The following is a 24,215-nucleotide window of genomic DNA, read 5'->3' as shown; positions in this document are numbered from 1 at the left end:
AGAGAACTCCCTCCGCGACACGATCTACTCAAACAACCACATGCCAACATCTTTCACAAAGCCCTAGCTTCGCTTCGGCTTTACGCCTGGAGACTATCCAGCATCTCCTCGCAGAGAGAGGATTTGCGCAACAAGTTGTGGAAAGGATTTCTGGACACCTGCGAAAGTCATCCGCAGGGGTCTACCAGGCGAAGTGGAGAGTTTTCTGTGGTTGGTGTCGTGGAAGGGGTATCTCTCCACTCGATGCCACTATTCCAGTAATAGCGGAGTTCTTTGTGTATTTGCGAGAAGAAATGCGCCTTTCAGTCTCGGCAGTGAAAGGCTATCGCTCAGCCTTAAGTCTAGACTTCAGGCTCAAAGGAATGGACATTTCTTCTTCGCTAGAACTTTCCCTACTCATACGTAGTTATGAACTTACCTGCCCTCAGTTAGAAGTGAGACCTCCTCCATGGAACGTGGTTTGAGTTCTCAGGTCTCTTAAGATACCTCCCTACGAACCATTACGCCAGGCTTCAGATCGCCACCTGACTTCGAAGACGGTGTTCCTACTAGGTTTGGCGTCAGCCAAGCGAGTTAGCGAACTTCATGGTCTCTCGTATGACATCGCCCATTCAAGGGGATGGGGGGGAGGTAACATTCAGCTTCGTCCCTGAGTTTATTGCTAAGACTCAGAATCCGGGAGTGCCGGACCCTCGCTTCGACTCCTTCCGGATTTCGAGTCTTAGTTCCATAACAGATGACCCAGACCATCTCCTACTGTGCCCAGTAAGGAGTCTGAGGCTATACCTGAAGAGAACAGCTGCAGTTCGTCCCCAAGTGCGGGCTTTGTTTGTCAGGACTGGGAGATCGAAGAGGAGGGTTACCAAGAACACCATCTCAGCATGGATTCGAAAGGCAGTCTATCTGTCCCTGAATCCTGACCCTCCTCCATCACGTCGTCCTAGAGCTCATGATGTCGGGAGTAGCTACCTCCCTGGCCTTCAAGAAAAACTTCTAAGTGACACAGGTTCTGCAAGCAGGGGTGTGGAAGCGTCAAACGACATCCACAGCCCACTAACTGCAAGACGTGACCACAGGAGGCTCGATACGTTCTCTATCGGCCCTGTGGTGGCTGCACAACAGCTGGTTTAAACCTCAGGCTCCTTAATGGACAAGTAGCAGAGGGTTGAGGGCATTGTTACCCGGTTTTAGTCTGCATGAATGAAAAGGTATGCCTGGCCCTTATTCTTTTCTTCATCCTCCCCTCTCTTAGGGAAAGCAGCATCCTGGGTTCTCTGCACAGCTGACCTCAAACCACTGCAGGTAAACCATCTTTCCTTGTGTTCCTAGTATTAAGTTAATACTGTCGCGTCCCCATACCCTGACGAGGTGGTATTGGGAGAGTCCTAGCCTTAAGTTTCCATCTAAAGAACTTCAGGTCAACTTCCTAGGACGAGTCACACTTTTTTCCTTCACACACAGCTTACGTAGGCCGCAGCCCTTGCATTGCAAGGTGCGAGCGAGGTGCAGGGACTCTTTATTTTTGAGGGCTGACACACTTAGATAATGAGTCCCCGGGCAAAGCCAAAAGTCAGTATGGCTGGGAGTTGTTCCACCCTTCTTAAGGGTTAAGTCACCCACTTTAAATAGTGTGGTTTGTATTCCAGTTACGGAACAAATGACAAATTCGTAGATAATTTTTATTTTTCCTAACTATACAAACCTTAGCTATTTAATCAAACTTGCCCGCCAGCCCTGTCCCCCATGAAGTCCTACCTCTAAGCAAAGTGAGCTTACAACACAGGTGTGTGAGGGGGGAGGGTAGCTAACTACCCTCCCTACCCCCCCCCCCCCCCTAACTAGCGGTGGGGTAGTAATCCCTCGTTAAATTTTTATGGCTCGTCCTTTCAGCTACGCCAAAAGTAATTACCCACTTTAAATAGCTAAGGTTTGTATAGTTAGGAAAAATACAAATTATCTACGAATTTGTCATTTTCTAAATGAAAAGTTGATTTTATGTACAAAACTTATAACTAATAATTTTTATCATCAGTGGGATTTGATAATCTCTTGAAATTATTTTTGAAATTAATGAAGATTTTTATTTCTTTTAAACAGGGTTGCTGATGCAGTGAGAGTGACATCTATAACTGTATCTGGCTAAAATATAGAGCAAAAGCTAACTAAAAAATGGCTCAATTGGTAAGGACTTAATTGGAGATTAAATATTTAAGATATTTAAAATTTTTATTATACAGTAGCTGGAAATGCAAAAAATCTAACTTTTGTGACCGATCAAGCTTTTGGAATCTTCTTGCAAAGCAATGGGAGAGGCCAATAGTGATATTCAGCTTCTGGAAGAGGAGGAGCATCGTCTGAGTACTTTTGGGGCCCAGAATTTTATAGCATCCATAGAAAATGCCCAGCTTGCCAAGGCTGGTTTCTTTTTCAGCTCCAGTGATAAGATAGTGAAGTGTTTTTCTTGTAATGTGGAACTTAAAGCTAGTGATGTACAACCAGGATTTAAGGTTTTGTCCTTCCACAAAGAAAAAAGTGCAGATTGCCCCTTTATTAAAAAGCTAATTTCTCAGAAAATACCTCGTTGGAAATCATTTTTATCTGTTGCAGATAGTCTGCGATTCGAAAAAGCTCGAGCTGACACTTTTGTCGATTGGCCCCTGACCTTTTTGTCTCCAGAAAAGTTGGCTGAAGATGGGTTTTACTATCTTCGTAGACGAGACCACTGCGCATGCATCTTTTGCAGAGGAATCATTGGTGCTTGGGAAGAAACTGATACCCCAAGGGGAGAGCATTCAAAGCACTTTCCTCAGTGTCCTTTTATTAAGGGAAAACCTGTTGGCAATATCCCAATGAAACAAAGTCTCATTTTACAAAAGTTCAGTAATTTTTCGTGTGACAAAGTATGTAATCCCTTGGAACTCAACATCAGAACTACTTCAGCAGATACGACTACAACCTCAGGAGATGGAGACGTGACAGGTCTTGGCCGTCAGTCGGAGAATTGTCCAAGCAGTAAGTATTTATTTTATAAAGGGTGATCAGACAGGATGATCTCCCTCATATCATTTGGTACCTGTACTTTTATTTTATCTTTATTCTTTTTTTTTGGGGGGGGTACCAATAACTGGTAATTGCATCAAACGTTCATCAAATTATAATTGTTCCGTAACTGGAATACAAACCAATGCTATTTACAGGGGTACCCTGTATTACTTTTGGCGAAGCTGAAAGGACGAGCCATTAGAATTTAGCGAGGGTTGACTACCCATCCACAAGTTAGCGGGGGATAGGGGCGTTAGCTAGCTACACCCATCACTCACACCTGTGACTGAGCCCCACTGCTTTTGGCTCGGATGGAGAGCGGTTATCACCACTCTTCCTCCTCTCCATTTTGGACTGCCATTAACTGTTTATTGCTTTTTCTTTTCAGTGTGTGTGCTGTGTTTCTTCTACGGCCATGCGTACTTGTACTGAATCAGAGAGCCACGCCTGCAGGAAGTTTGTGTCTGCTGAGGAGTCGGATCCCCATGCAACGTAGACATCAAATGTATTTAGTGTCGGGAATGGTCTGCCTCCCAATGGGAAAGGTATGGGCGTAGACGGAAGAAGTCTAAGCAGAATTCTTTTCCTTTGAAGGCTGCTTCGAAGCAGAAAAAACCCAAGGCTTCTTCCTCCACCTACTGACCTTCTTTCGAAGTTCCTACTCGGACGGTTTCCTCCGGGGGCCCGACGAGTGGTAGCGAGGGCAATTTAATTCCTGGCCAACCTTGGGCCTCGAGAGATGGTGCTGCCTCCCCTGGAGGGGTGGCCCCAGCTCTGCCCCCGAGCGAGGCCGTGTCTCTTTTTCCCTTGTTACAGATGTGGCCAATGTTAGGTTTGCCCAGTGCTCCTTCCAAGGAGGCGTTGCTGCGGTTCTTGCACCGGGGTGCCGCTCTTCAGCTTGCGTCGGCGTCAGACGTCGACCCCTTGTCCATTGTCGACGTTGTTGTTTTGGATACCTTATCCGCTGCCCTGCCAGCTGCTCCTTTGACTGCGTCGCCTTCTCCATCTCCCGCTGCCGAGGTCTGTTCTCCTTCCCCTGACGAACATCTTTCGGGGGAGGGAGCAAAGTTCAAGGCATGTCTCTCCGACAAGTGTTTCCCTTTCCAGTAAAGGGTCTCATATAGAGACTCCTCTTCAGAGGCCTGTTGATGGTCAGCTTGCTGATACCACGCTTGTACATCGTTGTGTCGGCGACAGAAGACCTTGCTATGTCCGTCTGTCGCTTCGCCTTCAAGGTGCTCCTGCTCCCTCAGCCAAGAGATGTCTCTTCCCCTCTTCGCCTCCGCAGTCTTCTTCTTCGGAAGAAGCTGTCCAGCCTGATTCCTCTGGTTACCGACAATTGCCTCCGTTCCCAATCTCGTCTCAATGTTCTCCTTCACACCAGGCTTTCGCTCGACGCTCACCTGCTTGACAGTCTCACCACTGATCGGCAGTGTGTGAATCACCGACCCTTCCATCAGCTCGGGAATTGCCTGGCCATTGTGGACAACTGACTGCTCTTCAACGATTGACAACTCGTGTAGTGCCTACCGCGTTTGGTAACACGGGAATTGCCTACACGTTCGGCTTCTCGTCAAGCGCCTGCTACGTGAAAATTGCCTGCTCGTCAGCTATCGCCAAATCAAGAGCTCACCACAGCAATCACACACGTCGCGTAGACGATCACCGTTTCGGGAATCGCTCATCCATCACTCAACTAGCTAGCATTCAGCCGTAACTTAGAGCGTTCCCAAACCATCTCGTTCAGGACGCGTTTGCCCACCATTTTGTGAATTGCTTCAACGGGAATCTCAGGATGCCTGAAAACTTTAAATCAATCAATCAATCAATCAACGGGAATCATCATACATCCGTCAGCCTTCACGCCCAGTGATTTGTGATTCGCCTACTCAAGGATCGTCGACACACCGACCAGCTTCTTGTGCAGTGGTAACGATCGACCCTGCATTATCGCGGTGTCAACGCGGAGACACTCCCTCTCATCAGTCATCGAGTCATCGATCTTCACATCAGCAAACTCGACGTTCTCCATGTCAGCGGCCGGCACATCCTCATGCAAGCTAGGATCACCAGCTTCAGCCACCAAAGGCAGTGGTAGTAGGCACTTGGAAAGGTAAGGTTGTTAACTATCGTTCGCCGTCCCCCCATTCCCCTCCCTGCAAACGCATAATAGCGCGACAGCTGGGGAAGGAGGAACGGGGTAATTTCAGAGCTTTAGAATTCTGAAACTTCCTGCACACACAAGGGAATTCACATCTACAGCACCTAACCCTTCAGCTTCATGAATAGAGACCCCACGGAAGGACCCTTCAACCTTTATCCCTTTGGGGGATCTTTCGGAAAGAGGTGAAACACAGGCCTTCATCCCGATGCTTCCTTCGTGAATGGCAGAAGCCCCCGGGATTTCCTAGTGATCTTCCTCTGTTTTAACCAATCTGGGACGACGGACCACGACTGCTTCCCCCCTGAATAGGAAGAGCGGATCTCCTGATAAGCTTCCTTCATCAAGGGTCAGTCTGACTCCAGTCAGGGGTTCAAGGGTAGAGGTTCCCCCTCTGGATTCATTGTTGCCTCTACCCACCTGTGCCTCACCCACCATCTTGAGAGGCTCTCAGAGGGAAGAGTCAGTTTCGGACTCTCCCCTCCCATCACTGACAGAAAGACCCCGGTGAGAGAACGCCGTCTCACCTCCAGCTCCTTGTTCTCTCCTTGCTGAGAAGGTTGCTACTCCCAGACTTTCTGCCTTGGAATCTCTGTTTCCCCCAAAAAGGGAACCTAAAGACTCCAAGACGTTGGCAAATTCCTCCTCCAGGACTCGGAGACCCACGGAGGAGGTCAGGACCCGAGTCTGCCTTCCCATTGACGACCGCGACCCACCCTGAGGCAATACCTCGGTGGTGGATGAAGATCTCGTTGCTAGCCCAGCTTCAAACGGAGACCAGAGGGAGTCAGAGCATGCCTTTTGGCAGGTTCTGACCATCATGAGGGCCCTCAACGGTGTGCCAGACCTAAAGACGGCCCAGCAAGAAAGCAAAGACCTGGTCCTAGACCATGTCTTAGGCACCTAAAAGACTCCAAGACCAGTGCAGCTTTGCCCTGGTACCGGGGTTTAAAAGGTGTTCGGCGTAGGATTGCCTCCCAACTTTCAACCCTCTCTGAGTCTTATTGCTCAACCTCGTCCTGTAAACTCCTCCCGCCTTCGGGTGTCAACCAGAGGAGGTATTATGAAGTCAAGGACGAAACTTGCTGGATAATGTCCCTCCATCACTCCCTTGAAGAACTGACCAAGGGAGTCTCTCTAGAGAGGCTCTCTTCGCGTCAGGTCTCAGTCTCGGCATCAGAGATCTTGAACCGATAAAAGGTCGCGAAGTATGCCATGCTGGCAACTTTGTGACTGGAGCTTTGGTTGGGATCTGTGGGAAGCCTAGTACGGACCGATGATTTCTCTAAGGAACGTACCAGGAAGGCTATGGAGACCTTCCTTCTCTCTGGCACCTGCACCATTGAGTTTCTGGTGACCCTGTGGGCTAACACCATCCTGAAACGAAGAGATGCGGTGGTCGAGAGATTCCACTAGCAGGTCCCTAGCGCCAAGGTCGCTAGGCTCCAAAACTCCTCCCTGGAGGGTTTCATCCTCGTCGAGCCAAGGGACGTCAAGCAGGCTGGGGAGAGGTGGGGAAAGTCTAACACAGACTCCCTCCTTCATAGCGCCCCGACAAGACAACCACGTGTCAACATCTACCACAAGACAGTAGCTTCGCTATGTCTTCACATCTGGAGATTACCCAGCATCTCCTTACTCAGAGAGGATTTTCGCAACAGGTTGCGAAAACGATGTCTGGATACCTGCGAAGGTTATCAGCATCAGTCTATCAGGCAAAGTGGAATGTCTTCTGTGATAGATGTCGTGGAAGGGGTCTCGATCCACTCAATGCCACTATTCCAGCAATAGCAGAGTTTCTCGTGTATTTGCGAGAAGAAATGTGCCTTTCAGTTTCAGGGGTTGAAGGCTATTGCTTAGCTTTAAGTCTCGCCTTTAAACTGAAAGGAATGGACATTTCCTCATTGCTAGAACTTTCCCTCCTGATATGAACTTACCTGTCCTCAGTCGGAAGTGAGACCTCCCCCATGGAACGTGGTTCGAGCTCTTCGGTCCCTAACAAGACCTCCGTACGAACTATTACACTAGGCAACAGATCGCCACCTGACTTGGAAGATGGTGTTCCTGCTTGCCTTGGCCTCGGCCAAAGGAGTTCGCTTACTTCATGGTCTCTCATTTGACATCACCCATTCAAGTGGATGGCGAGAGGTAAGATTCAGCTTCGTCCCTGAGTTAGTTGCAAAGAACACAATTTCCGAATGGATTCGCAATATCATTGACATTGCCCTGAATCCTTATCCTCCTCCAGCACGTCGTCCCAGAGCCCATGATGTCAAGAGCGTAGCTACGTCCCTGGTCTTCAAAAAGAACTACTGTGATGCAGGTATTGCAAGCGAGCTTGTAGAAACACCAAACTACCTTCACCGCCCACTACCTGGAAGACGTGACCCACAGGAGGCTCGATAAATTCTCTATCGGCCCTGTTGTGGCTGCTCAACAGCTGGTATAATACCTCAAGCTCCTTATTGGACAAGTAGCAGAAGGTTGAGGGCACTGTTATCAGGTTTTAGTCTGCGTGAAAGAAAGGTTTGACTAAATCTTTTCCTTTCATCATCCTCCCATCTCTTGGGGAAATCAGCATCCTGGATCCTCTGCACAAGCTGACCTCAAACCTCTGCAGGTAAACCATTGCTCCCTTGTGTAACCTAGTACACTATTGTTCCAATACTGTTCCGTCCCCATACCCTGGCGAGGTGGTGCTGTGAATGTCTCTGTCTATCTGGTTATTTCCTACAAGACTCGGTATAATTTTTATCCTGACAGTCACATTGCTAGTATATCACCACACACAGCTTGTGTAGGCCGCAGACCATGCTTAGCAGGTTTAGTGAGGTGTGAGGGTCTCCTTATTTGTGCACGAACCCCTGCACAATAAGGGAGTACCCCGGGTAAGGCCAAAAGCCAGATTGGCAGGGACATCCACCCTCCTAATGGGTGAGACACCCATATAAATAACGTTGGTTTGTATTCCAGCTGCGGAACAAATGACAAATTCGGAGTTAATTTATATTTTTCCTAACGATACAAACCTTGGTTATTTATACATACTTGTCCGCCAACCCTGTCCCCGTTGATGTCCTGCCTCCAAGCATAGTGAGGCTCAGTCACAAGTGTGTGAATGAGGGATGTAGCTAGCTAACCCCTCTACCCCCCCCCTTCCCCCGCTAACTAGCTGATGAGTAGTTAACCCTCGTTAAATTCTAATGGCTTGTACTTTCAGCTTCGCCGAAAGTAATACCCTATAAATAGGTGAGGTTTGTATCGTTAGGAAAAAATACAAATTACTCCGAATTTGTTACTTTTGTCCAGAATCCTTGTTCATATTAGACAGTGAGTGTTGTGTACCAAATCTCAGATAAGATTTTTTTCAAGGTGTTTATGGTCAAGGTAAATTGATTTTGTTACTTTAAATCACTCATCTTCTAAAAGATTAATACTCTCTAATATCTACTTAAGTTCTTAGTTTGGTTAGCCCTTTATGAAGCAATGGCTTTTTGCCCCTGTGGAACAAAATTTAAGATTTTTTTTTTCTATATTCATTTGAATAACTCATTAACCAATAAGTGTTGGGCAAAGTGAAATTTAAAAGTAATTTTCCATATTCTACCATTGTTTTATGTATTTATTTACTTTTTATATCAGATTTACTACTGATAAACTTAGAAAATGGGGACAAAACTTTTTTTTTCTGTGTACTTTTTATGGGATAAATTGGAGGTCCTATTTATGTAATGGATTCTCACATTTTCTTTGTTTCCTTACATCATTTTTTTTATTTTTAGGAATCACCGAGAAGAAAAATGGAATTAACTTGAAAGATTTTGGATTGCATGAGTACCGAGGTCCCAAGCACAAAGAATATATCACTTTAGACAGTCGCGTAAATTCTTTCAAGCATTGGCCTGAAGGTGTAAAACAACAGCCTTGTCAGTTAGCAGAAGCTGGTTTTTATTACTGTGGTGAGTATGGCATACTATTTTCTGTTGAATGTGCCTAATCACTTTGCTTTGCTACATGGAGTATTTATCAATATGTCTTAAAAATTCAATCCTTTATGAGAGTGCTTAGGTCTAAAGGAATTTTTATTAGTGAAATTTTTTCCCCCTGGTTCAGGTCCTGGTGACCAAGTCCGATGTTTCCATTGCGGAAATGGAATTTGCAATTGGGAGGATGAGGATGTTCCATGGGAGATCCATGCTCTTCTGTACCCAAAGTGTAGCTATGTTCTTTTGACAATGGGTCAAGAGTATGTTGACAAGGTTAGTTGACAATTTTTGTTGTTGTACGTTATTTTTCAATATTAATCTTACCCGATGATCATGTAGCTGTCAACTCCGTTGCCCGACAGAAATCTAAGGTCGGGATACGCCAGCGATCGCTATACAGGTGGGGGTGTACACAACAGCGCCATCTGTGAGTAGGTACTCAAGTACTTCTTGTCAACAAGAACTCAATTTTTCCTCTGTCGTGCCGCCGGCAAGACCTACTTGGATACGCTGTTGATTCTGGAGTTGTTGTTCACGATTTGGTGATGTATTCACTCTAGAGTTTAGCCTTCGCTATTCAGGAAGCTTTATCATTAGCTTAGCAAGCTTTTGGAATTAATTTGGATTAATTGTTAACGAACTTTGCTAGATTTTGGAATTCCCCCTGACTACTTCTACAATTCAAGATGTCTGACCAGTCTCAAGTCCCTAAGTACAGGCAGTGTAGCGTTAGGGCTTGTTCTAGGCGTCTTCCGAAGGCCTCCTTAGATCCTCACACCGTTTGTTCCAATTGTAGGGGTAAATCCTGTCAATTGGAAGATCGATGTGGGGAATGCGCTGGGCTTTCGGAATTCGATTTTAACGAATTCCTTAAAAATGCACGTAGGTTAGAGAAGGAGAGAATCAGGAGGAGTTCTTCTCGCTCTGTGGATTTTTCCTCTCCCCATGCCCCTCAACCTTTTCCTTCCCCTGTAGTGGTGACTCCCGAACCTGCTACTAGTGCTCAGCCATCCATGGCGGATATGATGCGTGCCATTCAGGCTCTCGGTGACAGAGTGGAGTCATTGGCTAATGACCGTAATCAGCTTTTGGCAGATGTCAAAGAGCTGAAAGCGAAAAGTGCAGTGGGAAGTGTTATCAGTGCTAGTGATGTAAAAAATGTCAGTGTCAGTGTTGCGCATGAGGGTACATCTGTGCGTGCCAGTCGTCCTCCCAGTCTGGGACCTCTTGCAAGCTCCCAAGCCCAGGGGAGAAGCAATGTCGAAGGACCAAAGGGTTCGGCAGGCCTTGATCAGCGCACGGATATATCCTCAGTGGTTGCGGACGTATCTGTCAGAGATCGTCCCATCCACAAACAGACGAATGAGCCCTTCCATTCCTCGTCTGTGGAAGAAGTTTCCAGGAGGAAACGATGGACCAAGGTTTCACGACCGCTCAAGCGTAAGGTCCCTTCCGAGCGAGTCCAACGGCCCAGGTGTAGCCACTGGGTCAGTTCGGACTCGCCGCAGTCTTCCGATGACTGCACACCTCCCAAGAGAGGTAGAGTGGTTCCACAACAGGCTACTGCTCCGTCTGTTGCTGCTCCAACCACGGTAGACCCTAAGTGGTCCATGCTGCAGACTATGCAGTCTCAGCTTGCTGCGTTCATGCAGGAGTATCATGCTGAGAAGGTTGACACTGCACCTGTCAACCTACAACCCGCCGAGGTTGTGCGCTCAGCAGATACTGCGGCTGCCTGCTCCCACACTCCACCTGTGAGAGCTCCACCACCGATGCGCAGTCCACCCTGCCAGACGCATGTTCTTGCCGCACCATCCGTTGACATGCGTGAGCTACCGCATCAGCAGTGGGAAGGTGCTGTAGAGCTGCCGGGTTCTGACACTATGCGGCATGCTCCGCAACCCATGCGGCATGCTCCGCATCCCATACGGCATGCTCCGCAACCCACCGCAACCTCTCCCACGCACCAGCACTCTGCTTTTGTTGTTGCCAGCTCGCAGACTGACCAGCAGCGGCATGATGTTGGATCCGCAGCAGCTACGCATGCACCCGTACTGCCGGATTCAGCCGTTCAGCTTTCTGCTCTGCCTTTGCCACTTCCTACTCAGCTTTCGGATGATGGAGTATCAGATGACGAAGCTGCACATTTGGATGAACCGCACTCCGACTTTGAAGGGCCCAAGTCTACGCCTCCCTCCTTAGACTTTCGTAAAGTCCTTGCCTTGTTCAGGGACTTGTACCCAGAACAGTTTGTGTCTGCAACCCCTCGCTCTCCTCCCTCCGAGTTTGCTCTGGGCATGCAGTCTGCTGCTCCTGCCTTCACCAAGCTTGTTCTCGCACGCTCTTCCAAGAGAGCTTTGAGGGTTATGGGAGAGTGGTTGCAGTCCAAGAAGCAACTGGGAAAGACTGCTTTCATCTTTCCTCCTACCAAGCTTGCTTCCAAGTCGAGCGTCTGGTATGCCACGGGAGAGGAACCCGGCTTGGGAGTTCCTGCCTCTGCCCAGGGCAACTTCTCAAGTCTGGTTGACTCTCCCCGCAGGCTGGCTATGAGACGATCGAAGATCTGCTGGTCCTTTTCTGACATGGATCATCTGTTGAAGGGAGTCTTTCGTGCCTTCGAGATCTTCAACTTCCTCGATTGGTGTTTGGGAGCCTTAAGCAGAAAGACTTCCCCTTCAGATAAGGACTCTGCCATGCTGATCATGTCTAGCATGGACAAAGCCATTCGGGATGGGTCTGGTGAACTTGCGGCTTCGTACGTGTCAGGAGTGCTTAAGAAGAGAGAACATCTTTGCTCCTTCTTGTCGGCTGGTATCACCCCTTGCCAGAAGTCGGAGTTGTTATTTGCTCCTCTCTCCAAGTGTCTGTTTCCGGAGGAGCTGATCAAGGGGATGGCTGCCTCGCTTATCCAGAAGGATACCCATGATCTGATGGCATCTTCCGCACGTAAGGCTAAAACCTTACCTTCCGTACCTAGACCCTTCCGTCCTGCAGCAGTAGACACACCTGCAACTAGGTTCATCCCGCCCTTTCGTGGCAGAACCTCCAGCAGAGGAGGTACCCGTGCCGACAGTCACCGTGGCAAATCCAAGAAGGGTTCCAAGTCCGCAAAAGGCAGGATCTGACTGCCTTCCTCTCCAGACAGCAGTGGGAGCCAGACTCAAGACCTTCTGGCAAGCTTGGGAGAGCAGAGGTGCAGACGCTCAGTCTGTGAAGTGGCTAAAGGAGGGGTAGCGAAGAAGACAGGAGGTTGGAGACCGGTGCTGGACGTCAGTGCTCTCAATGCTTTTGTCACCAAGCAGACGTTCACGATGGAGACGACGAAGTCGGTCCTAGCAGCGGTCAGGCAGGAGGACTGGATGGTCTCGTTAGACCTGAAAGACGCGTACTTTCACGTCCCCATCCATCCAGACTCCCAACCTTTCCTAAGGTTCGTCTTTGGAAAGGTTGTGTACCAGTTCCAAGCCCTGTGCTTTGGCCTAAGCACGGCACCTCTTGTGTTTACCAGACTGATGAGGAATATTGCAAAATTCCTTCACTTGGCAGACATCAGAGCCTCCCTCTATTTGGACGACTGGCTTTTAAGAGCTCCAACAAGTCGTCGCTGTCTGGAGAATCTCAGATGGACTATGGATCTGACCAAGGAATTGGGCCTCCTGGTCAATATAGAGAAGTCCCAGCTCGTCCCATCCCAGACCATTGTCTATCTAGGTATGGAGATTCAGAGTCGAGCTTTTCGGGCTTTTCCGTCGGCCCCAAGGATCAATCAAGCCCTAGAATGCATCCAGAGCATGCTGAGAAGGAACCGATGTTCAGTCAGGCAGTGGATGAGTCTAACAGGGACACTTTCATCGCTGGCCCAGTTCATCGAGTTAGGGAGACTCCACCTCCGCCCCCTTCAGTATCATCTAGCTGCTCACTGGAGAAAGGACATGACGCTAGAGGCGGTCTCAGTGCCTGTTTCCGAAGAGATGAGGTCTACTCTAACGTGGTGGAAGAACAGCATTCTTCTCAAGGAAGGTCTACCATTGGCTGTTCAGACCCCCGACCACCGTCTCTTCTCGGACGCATCGGACACGGGCTCGGGTGCGACACTGGACGGACAGGAATGCTCGGGCACATGGAATCAAGAGCAAAGGACACTTCACATCAATTGCAAGGAGTTGTTGGCGGTTCATCTGGCCTTGATAAACTTCAAGTCCCTCCAGCTAAACAAGGTGGTGGAGGTGAACTCCTACAACACCACAGCCTTGGCTTACATCTCCAAGCAGGGAGGGACTCATTCGAGGAAGTTGTTCGAGATCGCAAGGGACCTCCTCATTTGGTCAAAAGATCGAAAGCTTTCGCTGGTAACGAGGTTCATTCAGGGCGATATGAATGTCATGGCAGATCGCCTCAGCCGGAAGGGTCAGGTCATCCCCACAGAGTGGACCCTTCACAAGAATGTTTGCAGCAGACTATGGGCCCTGTGGGGTCAACCCACCATAGATCTATTCGCTACCTCGATGACCAAGAGGCTCCCGATGTATTGTTCTCCGATTCCAGACCCAGCAGCAGTTCACGTGGATGCCTTTCTGCTGGATTGGTCCCATCTCGACCTGTATGCGTTCCCGCCGTTAAAGATTGTCAACAGGGTACTTCAGAAGTTCGCCTCTCACGAAGGGACACGGCTGACGTTGGTTGCTCCCCTCTGGCCCGCGAGAGAATGGTTCACCGAGGTACTGCAATGGCTAGTAGACGTTCCCAGGACTCTTCCTCTAAGAGTGGACCTTCTGCGTCAACCTCACGTAAAGAAGGTACACCCAAACCTCCACGCTCTTCGTCTGACTGCCTTCAGACTATCGAAAGACTCTCAAGAGCTAGAGGCTTTTCGAAGGAGGCAGCCAGAGCGATTGCCAGAGCAAGGAGGACATCCACTCTCAGAGTCTATCAGTCTAAATGGGAAGTCTTCCGAAGCTGGTGCAAGGCGAATGCAGTTTCCTCAACCAGTACCACTGTAACCCAGATTGCTGACTTCCTGTTACATCTAAGGAACGTAAGATCCCTTTCAGCTCCTACGATCAAGGGTTACAGAAGTATGTTGGCAGCGGTCTTCCGCCACAGAGGCTTGGATCTTTCCACCAACAAAGATCTACAGGACCTCCTTAGGTCTTTTGAGACCTCAAAGGAACGTCGGTTGTCCACACCAGGCTGGAACCTAGACGTGGTTTTAAGGTTCCTAATGTCATCAAGATTTGAACCGCTCCAATCAGCCTCTTTTAAGGATCTCACATTAAAAACTCTTTTCCTCGTTTGCTTAGCAACAGCTAAAAGAGTCAGTGAGATCCACGCCTTCAGCAGGAACATAGGTTTTACATCTGAAACGGCTACATGTTCCTTGCAGCTCGGTTTTTTGGCTAAAAACGAGCTTCCTTCCCGTCCTTGGCCTAAGTCGTTCGAGATCCCAAGCCTTTCCAACTTGGTGGGGAACGAACTAGAGAGAGTACTTTGTCCAGTAAGAGCTCTTAAGTACTATTTAAGAAGGTCAAAGCCATTACGAGGACAATCAGAAGCTTTATGGTGTTCTATCAAGAAGCCTACTCTACCGATGTCTAAGAACGCAGTTTCTTACTACATCAGGCTTCTGATTAGAGAGGCACATTCTCATCTGAAGGAAGAAGACCTTGCTTTGCTGAAGGTAAGGACACATGAAGTTAGAGCTGTCGCTACTTCAGTGGCCTTCAAACAGAACCGTTCTCTGCAGAGTGTTATGGATGCAACCTATTGGAGAAGCAAGTCAGTGTTCGCATCATTCTATCTCAAAGATGTCCAGTCTCTTTACGAGAACTGCTACACCCTGGGACCATTCGTAGCAGCGAGTGCAGTAGTAGGTGAGGGCTCAGCCACTACATTCCCATAATCCCATAACCTTTTTAATCTTTCTCTTGAATACTTTTTATTGTTGTTTTTTGGGTTGTACGGAAGGCTAAGAAGCCTTCCGCATCCTGGTTGATTTGGCGGGTGGTCAAATTCTTTCTTGAGAAGCGCCTAGGTTAGAGGTTGTGATGAGGTCCTTTAGTATGGGTTGCAGCCCTTTATACTTCAGCACCTAGGAGTCGTTCAGCATCCTAAGAGGACCGCTAGGCTCAGTAAGGAAGACGTACTTAAAAAAGGCAGAGTAATAGTTCAAGTCGACTTCCTTACCAGGTACTTATTTATTTTATGTTTGTTATTTTGAATAACTGCTAAAATGAAATACGGGATACTTAGCTTCTTTTGTTAACATGTATGCTGGTCTCCACCCACCACCCTGGGTGTGAATCAGCTACATGATCATCGGGTAAGATTAATATTGAAAAATGTTATTTTCATTAGTAAAATAAATTTTTGAATATACTTACCCGATGATCATGAATTTAAGAACCCTCCCTTCCTCCCCATAGAGAACCAGTGGACCGAGGAGAAAATTGAGTTCTTGTTGACAAGAAGTACTTGAGTACCTACTCACAGATGGCGCTGTTGTGTACACCCCCACCTGTATAGCGATCGCTGGCGTATCCCGACCTTAGATTTTTGTCGGGCAACGGAGTTGACAGCTACATGATCATCGGGTAAGTATATTCAAAAATTTATTTTACTAATGAAAATAACATGTTACACTTGAAAATCAGTGCTATATATTCTTTTCCTTATAGAAAATTAATCAGCACATCGATTTCATTGTTCCGGTATTAGATACAAACCGTATTATTTCAGCACTATCTGAAAATCAGCCGTTAAGATTTTGTGAGGTATGACTACCCTCTGTTAGTTAGCGGGAGGTGGGTAAGGGGGTTAACCCCCTAACTTGCTCACACCAGGAGGGGGTTAGCGGGGTTAATTCACCACCTTGCTCACACCAGCCCTAGTAAACACCGTCACTTTTTATTTGGTCTTGGTGGAGTGCAGACTAAATTCCTAAATAAAAGTTATTCCGTAACTGGAATACAAACCAACGCTATTTATAGGGGTATTACTTTCGACGAAGGTGAAAGACAGACAAGCCATTAGACTTTTAGCAAGGGCTAACCACCTACCCACTAGTTAGCTCTCCCTCAGGGGCGAGGAAAGCGCTGTCTTCTTCGTCTCGCACCCCCAAATCTCTTTCTAAAGCTCCTTCTCGCTCGTTCTCTTCCGAGGGATGATCGAGTAGGAGCGCAGACTGACTAACTCCTTGGCAACCCTGGGGTACATGGGGGCTGGTTGTTGCTTCCCCTAAAGGAGCAACTTCACCTCCAGCTGCCGGGGAGTCATGCTCCCTTTCAGATGTTCTGTTGGTGTGGCCAACCTTAGGGATTTATGGACCCCCTTCGAAAGGACTTCTGCATCCCCTTCAGCCCGGTGCTAGGAAGGACCCTTCTCTAGAGCCGTTAACATCTCACGTTGTGGAACTGTGCGAAGTTCATGAGTCGCCTTCTCCTGGACCATTCACGTGTGGACAAGGTGATCGCTCACGTTTGCCTCTCCAACGACTCTGGCAACGTCTCTCATTCGCCATCCTGGAACCTCGTCGTCTTGTAACCTCCAACCTTATGTTGCTTCCTATAGGAACCCACCGGTTGCAGGTGTTTATCTTCCAGGGACCAGCGCTTCTACCACCAGCAGCGCTAAAGGACTAGCATCGCCATTGCCTTGCCCTTCTGGACACACTTTCCCTGATCGCCGTTTGCAACGATCGGAAGATCTGATGGATCGTAGGTCATCACGATCCGAACGCTCTTCTTCTAGAAGGCGTTCACGTAAGAGCTTCGCACTCACGAGACCTCCGGTCTCAACGCTCTCCCTGGAGGCGTTCCTCTCTCGAGGAGAAGTCACGCAATCATGTTCTGCACGATCACGAGCACAGTTTAGACCTAGGTCCAGACGCTCGCGTTCTAGATATCTAAGATCTAGATAGCGAGAACGGCGCTTCTGCTCGCGAGGACGGCGCTTCCATTCACGAGGGCGGCGTTCACGCTCGCGAGGGCACTGTTCACGCTCGCGAGGGCACCGTTCACGCTCGCGAGGGCACCGTTCACAAGAACGTCGTTCGTGTTCGCGAGGCTGACGTTCACGAGCTAGGCAGTCACGACGCTCACACCATTCTTGAACGAGAGCTAGACGATCCTGTTCACGATCGCGAACCGCTCGTTCATGATAAAGGTCCAGGAGAGGTAGAGGTAGGCGTTTGCGCAGTCCATCAGTGCGTAGCCCTTCAAGCCGACCTTCTCCCAAACGACCTCGAACCTAACCTGATCATGAGAATTACCATCCCTCAGACAGGCGTCCTGCTAAACCACCAGTGCCTTTCACCGCTTTGGGAATATTAGCAAAGTGTTTGCCTATGCGACGCTCAGAAGAAACGCGTCTGCTGTCATGTGTTCTCCAACGCTCTGGGTTGTTCCTACTCGAGGCCTTCTCTGCCGACTTCGTCGGACGTAGGCGCTTCTCTGCGTCAGCAGGAAGGCGTTAGACCATCTAGAGATTCCCCTAGGGGATGTTCTCCTCCTAGACCTCTAAGGGAATCCCATGACTTACCTAGAGGTCCAAGCTTCCTCCTTGGGTGAGTACTTTTCTTTCCACACTGCCAAAGTCTCTTGAGTGTGGCTCCTCCACCACCACAACCTCAGACTGCTCCAGTCAAAGCGACCCTTAGGATTCCTTTGGAATCCTCGTCGAGTTCATCCATTGGGAGTCTAGATCCTTGAAGGAGATCAACATCGGACAAGGCTCGCAGATCACCTCCATCCCGATCGTGTGTTGAATGTCCTCGATCTTTTGATTTCTACATGGCCAACCTACCCTTTACCCAGGTGAAGGCAAGGGAAACCATGACTAAGAGGCAGAAGAGAAGGATGAGAGGTGTAACTCCACCTTATGCCAACATCATCCGCCCTAGGACGAGTAGGGATATAGGCTCGCCCAGGGAGATAACCATCCATCCCTTCAATCCTCAAGAGATTGAGGTAGTGCCTCCAGACCAGCGTTCAATTTCCTTACCTCCTCCTAAAGAGGAGCCTTCAGCTCCTACTGCCAAAGCTTCATCGGGCGCCTCGAAAACCTTGCAAGTTCCCCCTCCTAAGACCGCGGAGGAACGTCCTGTGGGTAGGGAGTCGAAAGTCACCAAGACGAAACCCAAGAACGCTGCGGCAAAGGAAGCTCACATGGCTGAGGCACAGAGAAGGTCCCCTGTGGCCGGTCCCTCTAGCAGCATTGTTGATGACCGTGACCACCCCCAGGCTCTGGACTTGAGCCTGGAGGTGGACGACCTCTTGGATTCCGATGATGAGAATCTTCCAAAGGCTGCTAGTCCGAACTACCACTCTGAGCAAGAAAGACATGAGTCGGAGCATACCTTTTGGCAGGTCCTTGCTGGTATGAGGGCTATTAATATGCTGTCTACTCTTGGTTCCACCACCCAGGAGGGTAAGGATATGGTTTTCAATGAAATATTCGAGACCCAGAAGCCTTCCAGGTTCAGTGCCGCTTTGCCCTGGTCTAAAGGTTTGACAGCCGCTAAAGGAAAGCCAACGCCCAGATAGCTGGAAGTTCTAGTTCCTTGAGGGCAGGTTTCTCCTCAGTCCCTTCCACTTCCTTTTGTTTGTTCCGTAACGGGAATACAAACCACGCTATTTATTAGGGGTTGTAATTTTGACAGAGGTGAAATGACGAGCCATTAAAATTTAGCGAGGGTTAACTACCCACACCACTAGTTAGCGGGGGTAGGGGGGGTTAGCTTGCTACCACTCCGGTTCACACACCTGTGATTTAGTCACTTTACTTTTGGCTCGGATAGGGAGCGGTTGTTCCTCTCTCCCTCCTCGCCTATTCTGGACTGCCATTAATTTTTGTCTTTTAAATACTTTTGTTCCAAACTTACTTTTTCTTATACATGTATATATATAAAAACATTCTTAATGTTTATGTATATATATATGTGTATAGAAATGTGATAAGTTTCCTTTTCAGTGTTTGTGCAGTGTGTGTGTGATACATATACGACAACGACACTTGCGTAGATTAGCAAGGCCAGCGCAGTTCCACTTCGTGGGGACCGACCTCTCCCTCTCTGGTCCATCGGTCTTCCCGTCGGCATATAACCGTTCACTCGGCCACCGCAGGGGAATCGTCATCGCCTGGACCCTCTTCATTCAACTATTGTCTTCGCCTTTTCCATTTTCCCAAACATGGGTATCTGAGCGAAGGGAATGTGGCCTCTCAAAGATTGACCACGGTCTTTCTCTTCTCGAGGTCGTTCACCTTTACAACAACAGTAAACTATTGGGGAAGCTCCTTTCCTGTGCGCGGGTTAGGTTGCTCTTCCGATTGTTTGTCTCAATTATTTTTAGTGAAATTATAATTGTATTTTAACTTTTTAGCTTTCTCCGTGGGGAACACTTCCCTTCGGAGGATCAGTGGTTCTCACTATTAGTGAATATTTTTAGCTGATTTAAATACAGGTAATTGTAATTCTGTTTTTATTAGTTACTCCGCTCCCCCCTTCTCCCGTGGATGTCGACTGGGGAAGGAAGGGCACAATACTTATTTTCATGTTGTTCCCTCGGGGTTCCTCTTCGGAGTTCCTCCCTAGGGAATTTCTGTTAAATAATTAATTTTATTTCGGCACAATACTTATTTTCATGTTGTTCCCTCAGGGTTCCTCTTCGGAGTTCCCCCCTAGGGAATTTCTGTTAAATAATTGATTTTATTTTTTCCCAGTTAACTATGCAGTTTTTCTTTGTTCAACTAAGAGTGCCAACGAAGCAGAGCTATTCTGTTCGAGGTTGTTTCTCCCTTCCGAGGGAGAACTTCCCACATCTTAATAAAGTCATTGTCTCCGACTGCTGTTGCTTCCTTCGCCCAGACTTCTCTTCCCCCCTTGCTGAGTTTCTCTTCCTTCAGGGGCGGAGCACGGTCTTGGCAAGTCTCTTCTACGAAGTGTTTACCTCTCTCGTTCGCGAGAGAGGCCACTCATAGAGACTCCTCTTCGGAGGATCACTACTGTTAAAGGTCAGCTTGCTGAACCACCGCTTCTCAATGGGCGTCATCATGGGCGTCTTCTAGTCTCTTTTACGAAGTGTTCACCTCTCTCGTTCGTGAGAGAGGCCACTCATGGAGACTCCTCTTCGGAGGATCGCTACTGTTAAAGGTCAGCTTGCTGATCCACCGGCCCTCATGGGCGTCATCACAGGCGTCTTCTAGTCTCTTCTACGAAGTGTTCACCTCTTTCATTTGCGAGAGAGGCCACTCATAGAGACACCTCTTCGGAGGATTACGCAGCTCATCAGTTCCTAATCATCCTACCAGCCCAATCTTCACTGCAACTTAGTCCATGGACTTCGGTCCTGGACTCTTTTATGGACCTTTCACGGTTGCCATCATTGGATGTTCACCCATCCAAAGGGCACATCCCAGTTCCTGATCGTCCTACCAGCTGTCCTGCTGATCTACCAACACATCCTTACACCGCTGGTAGTCCTTTGGACTTCGGTCTTGGACTCTAATGCGGACCTTTTTACGGTCCCCATCGGTGGATGCTCGCTCTTCCAAAGGGCACATCCCACTTTCTGATCGGCCTGCCAGCTGAACTACGTATCTACCAACGCAACCTTACACCGCTGTTAGTCCTTGGACTTCGGTCCTGGACTCTTCCGTGGATCTTTACGGTCTCCATCATGGATGTTTCCACTTCCAAAGGGCTCATCCCAGTTTCTGGTCGTCCTGCCAGCTGACCTGCCAACCTACTAGCGCTACCTTCGCGCGCGCCAACAGTCTCCCGTGCGCGCGCGCCGATGGTCTTCCGTGCGGGCGCCGACGGTCTTCCGCGCGGGCGCTGATGGTTTCCCGTGCGCGGGAGCACCAATGCTCTTGCGCGCGCGCCAACAGTCTTTCGTGCGCGTGCGCTGACTTTCTTAAGCGCGCAGGCGCCGATGGTCCCCCACGCGTGCGTGCCGACAGTCTTCTGCGCGCATCGACAGTCATCCGCGCGTGCGCCAACAGTCTTCCAGACGCACGCGCCAACAGTCTTCCAGACGCACGTGCCAACAGTCTTCCGCGCACGCGCCAACAGCCTTCCATGTGCGCGCCGACAGCCATCAATGCGTGCACACGCCGACGGCCCTCCGCCCGCGCATACGGTATTCCACGCGCGGGCGCCAATGGTCTCCCGCGCGAGCGCACGATGGACTTATGCGCGCGCCGATTGTCTTCCGCACGCGCGCGCCAGCAGTCTCCACGTAGTACTCTCACTCACGCGCCAATGCACCGGCCTTTGCACAACCAGTCACACGCTTTGGCGCATTCTAGGGAGAATGTACAAAACTACACGGTGCCTTACTGCCTGCCAGCGCTCTTCCGCACTTTCCTGCGCCCTCCTGGGCAGTTGCGGTCTCAGATCCAATGCGTCAGCTCTTGCCAAAGAGTCAGGGCTCGCAGATCCAATGCACCAGCTCTTGCCTAAGAGCCAGCGCTTGCTTGCTCTCCAGGCAGAAATTGAGCACCAGCATCATCCTGTGTGCTATCGCTCCAGTACTCTCCTAAACACCCCCTTTGGGGGTAAAAGGGTTAAAGTGTCCGATAAGGTTTGTTGTAAGTCTGGTTTCCTTTTGGACATACTTCGCAGTCAATCCCTTGATAAGTACCAAAATTACAGACGCTATTGCATTTATGAATCAATGTTTCCAATCTTTTCTTGACCAGGTGGACATGAGTCTTTTTATAGTTTATATATGACATATTTGTTTTTGACGTTGTTAATAGTTTATATATGACATATCTGTTTTGACGTTGTTACTTTTTTTAGATTGATTTATTGTTAATTTATTCTCTTCATTTATTTATTTCCTTATTTCCTTTCCTCACTGGGCTATTTTTCCCTGTTGGAGCCCCTGGGCTTATAGCACTTTGCTTTTCCAACTAGGGTTGTAGCTTGGACAGTAATAATAATAATAAAAAGGAATAAAACTTTTTGGACAGGTCACCATAACATTGCCACCGGGAAAAGAGGAATAAGGCTTCACAGAAGGATTCAAGATCCCGAAGATTCTATCTTGAAAGGGGAATCGAAACGGGGAATCCTTGGTCCCTGTCGCATCTGAAGTTTGTTTTTTCCTTGACAGACCACCGTCAGCAAACAGGAAAGCATCAACAGTCTGATCTCTAGATCACTGTTTGCTGATGGCTAGTTCACGGTTTACTGATCGCTAGGTTGCCGATCACCAGATCACCAGTTGCTAGCTCAACACTGATCTTAGACCTCTAGTCCCTCCAATGACTAACGATCTCCGATTGCTAGCGTTTCCAATCTCCTATTACTAGTCAATAACCAGTCATCAGCTTGCTGATCACTAGATCACCGATGGGCAGCTCATCTTTCTTTGATCATTGAACTCAGCTCGTTGGTCTCTGACCAGCCCATCTTCAGCTTGCTCATCTCTGACCAACCAGGGGGGACCATAATCAGCTTGCTGATCTCTAACTCACCATCGGCTCACAGACCACCTATTCATCAGTCATCGGCAATTCGCCAGCAGTTCGTGACTCGAACTTACTAGTCAACCTCTTCCTGTAGTTTCCTAGATCAGAAGGTATACAACATACTTCTCGATACTGGTCGTTCGCCACCACACTAATGTGATCGGCAAACATTCGACAACCCTCATCAACGGCTTATCGACAGGGAACTACTTGCGAGCACTCTCCAACTGCACAGTAACCACGATACCCAATGGTTAACCATTGATTAACATTCGCCAGACTAATTCTATTCTAAGGAATAGCATCAATCCCGTCAGGGCACATGTTAAGGCTAAACGTTGCCTTCCTTCTGTTAGTTGAGGGAATTTTCTCTCAGAGAAGAATTCTTACATTGGGTATTGCGCCTGATCCTGTACGACAATCTTCCATGCAAAAGGATCCGCAAGGAGCTGTCCCTTTGGCTCGAACAAGGGCTAAGACCTCAGGACTTCATTTTCTCACTAGACCTAGGGGACACTTACTCCCAGGTCCAAACCATCCATCTAGGAAGGTTGGAAGATTCAGTCTAAACAAACAAGAAACACCAGTTCAAGGCACTGTGCTTCAGTCTTTCCACTACACCCATCCTGGTCTCACAGGATCGGCTTCTGTCTCCTCTGTTTCGGGATGACTGACTGACCTTAGCAGACTCGGTGGCAACCTTGCATTAACACCGGAACTTCTGAAGTCTTTTTACCAAGATCCAGTGATCAGGGTAAACCTGTGGAAGTCTTCCTTACTTCCCTCCCAGAAGACTGGTGTATCTGGGAATGATTCTACACCCCAATCTCCACAAAACCTTCTCGAAACGAGAACGACTCCCATCCCAACGGGACTTGAGTCGGACTGGAATCAGACCCTCGATCCCCCAAACATTGACCCCATGGGACCAGAAGTTTGGACAAACCTCAAGGGATGGGTGTCAGTCGAGAATCTGCACAACGGCATAACCTTCTCATCCTTCCCCACCCTTTGGACTTGAGGTTGGGCTTAGAACACATCAAAAGAAGAGAGGAGGGACCATAGTGCTGCACCACACGACCTCAGCCCTCTGGGCAGAGTCCGAAAATACCTTCACTTAAATCTCTTAAGAGATGAAGGCCAACTTTCCGGTCCTTCAGCAGCCTCATCGGTTCCTAACAGACCACTCAGTGATGTGATGGACGACACACCACACACCACATAGAGACTCACATCGACAAGCAAGAAGGAACTTGCTCGTAGCCTCTTCCCATCTAACAGTATAAACACTAAGATGGGCCAAAGTCCGTTCGGTACCACTATCAGCCCGCTTCATTCCAGACTAGAAGAACGTGCTCGCCGACGATATGTGCACAGGTATACCGAATGGACTTTGGATCGCCTTGTAGCCGACAAAGTCCCAACTTTACGGGGTCCTCCAACTAGGGATCTGTTCGCAACGCTCCTGAATCTCAGGCTGCCGTTGCTCCCCAGCCCTAGACCCCAAGGCTCTCTGGCAACAACGGTGGGTACAACAATGACGTTTACGTCTC

General features: G+C 48.7%; 1 protein-coding gene across 2 annotated transcripts in view; it reads left to right on the top strand.

Annotated features, from left to right (window-relative positions):
• Positions 1-24,215, top strand: part of LOC137651231 (putative inhibitor of apoptosis) — an 83,973-nt gene that overhangs the window by 18,223 nt on the left and 41,535 nt on the right. For both annotated transcript variants that reach the window (XM_068384448.1, XM_068384447.1), the window contains exons 2-4: positions 2,098-3,012; positions 8,986-9,162; positions 9,317-9,462. In XM_068384448.1, coding sequence (XP_068240549.1) covers positions 2,304-3,012; positions 8,986-9,162; positions 9,317-9,462 — 1,032 coding nt within the window. In that variant the 5' untranslated portion in view covers positions 2,098-2,303. The remainder of the gene's footprint in view (positions 1-2,097; positions 3,013-8,985; positions 9,163-9,316; positions 9,463-24,215) is intronic.

This window comes from Palaemon carinicauda, chromosome 12 (assembly GCF_036898095.1).
Source record: "Palaemon carinicauda isolate YSFRI2023 chromosome 12, ASM3689809v2, whole genome shotgun sequence".
Taxonomy (NCBI): Eukaryota; Metazoa; Arthropoda; class Malacostraca; order Decapoda; family Palaemonidae; genus Palaemon; species Palaemon carinicauda.
This window is presented reverse-complemented; position numbering and strand designations above follow the sequence as displayed.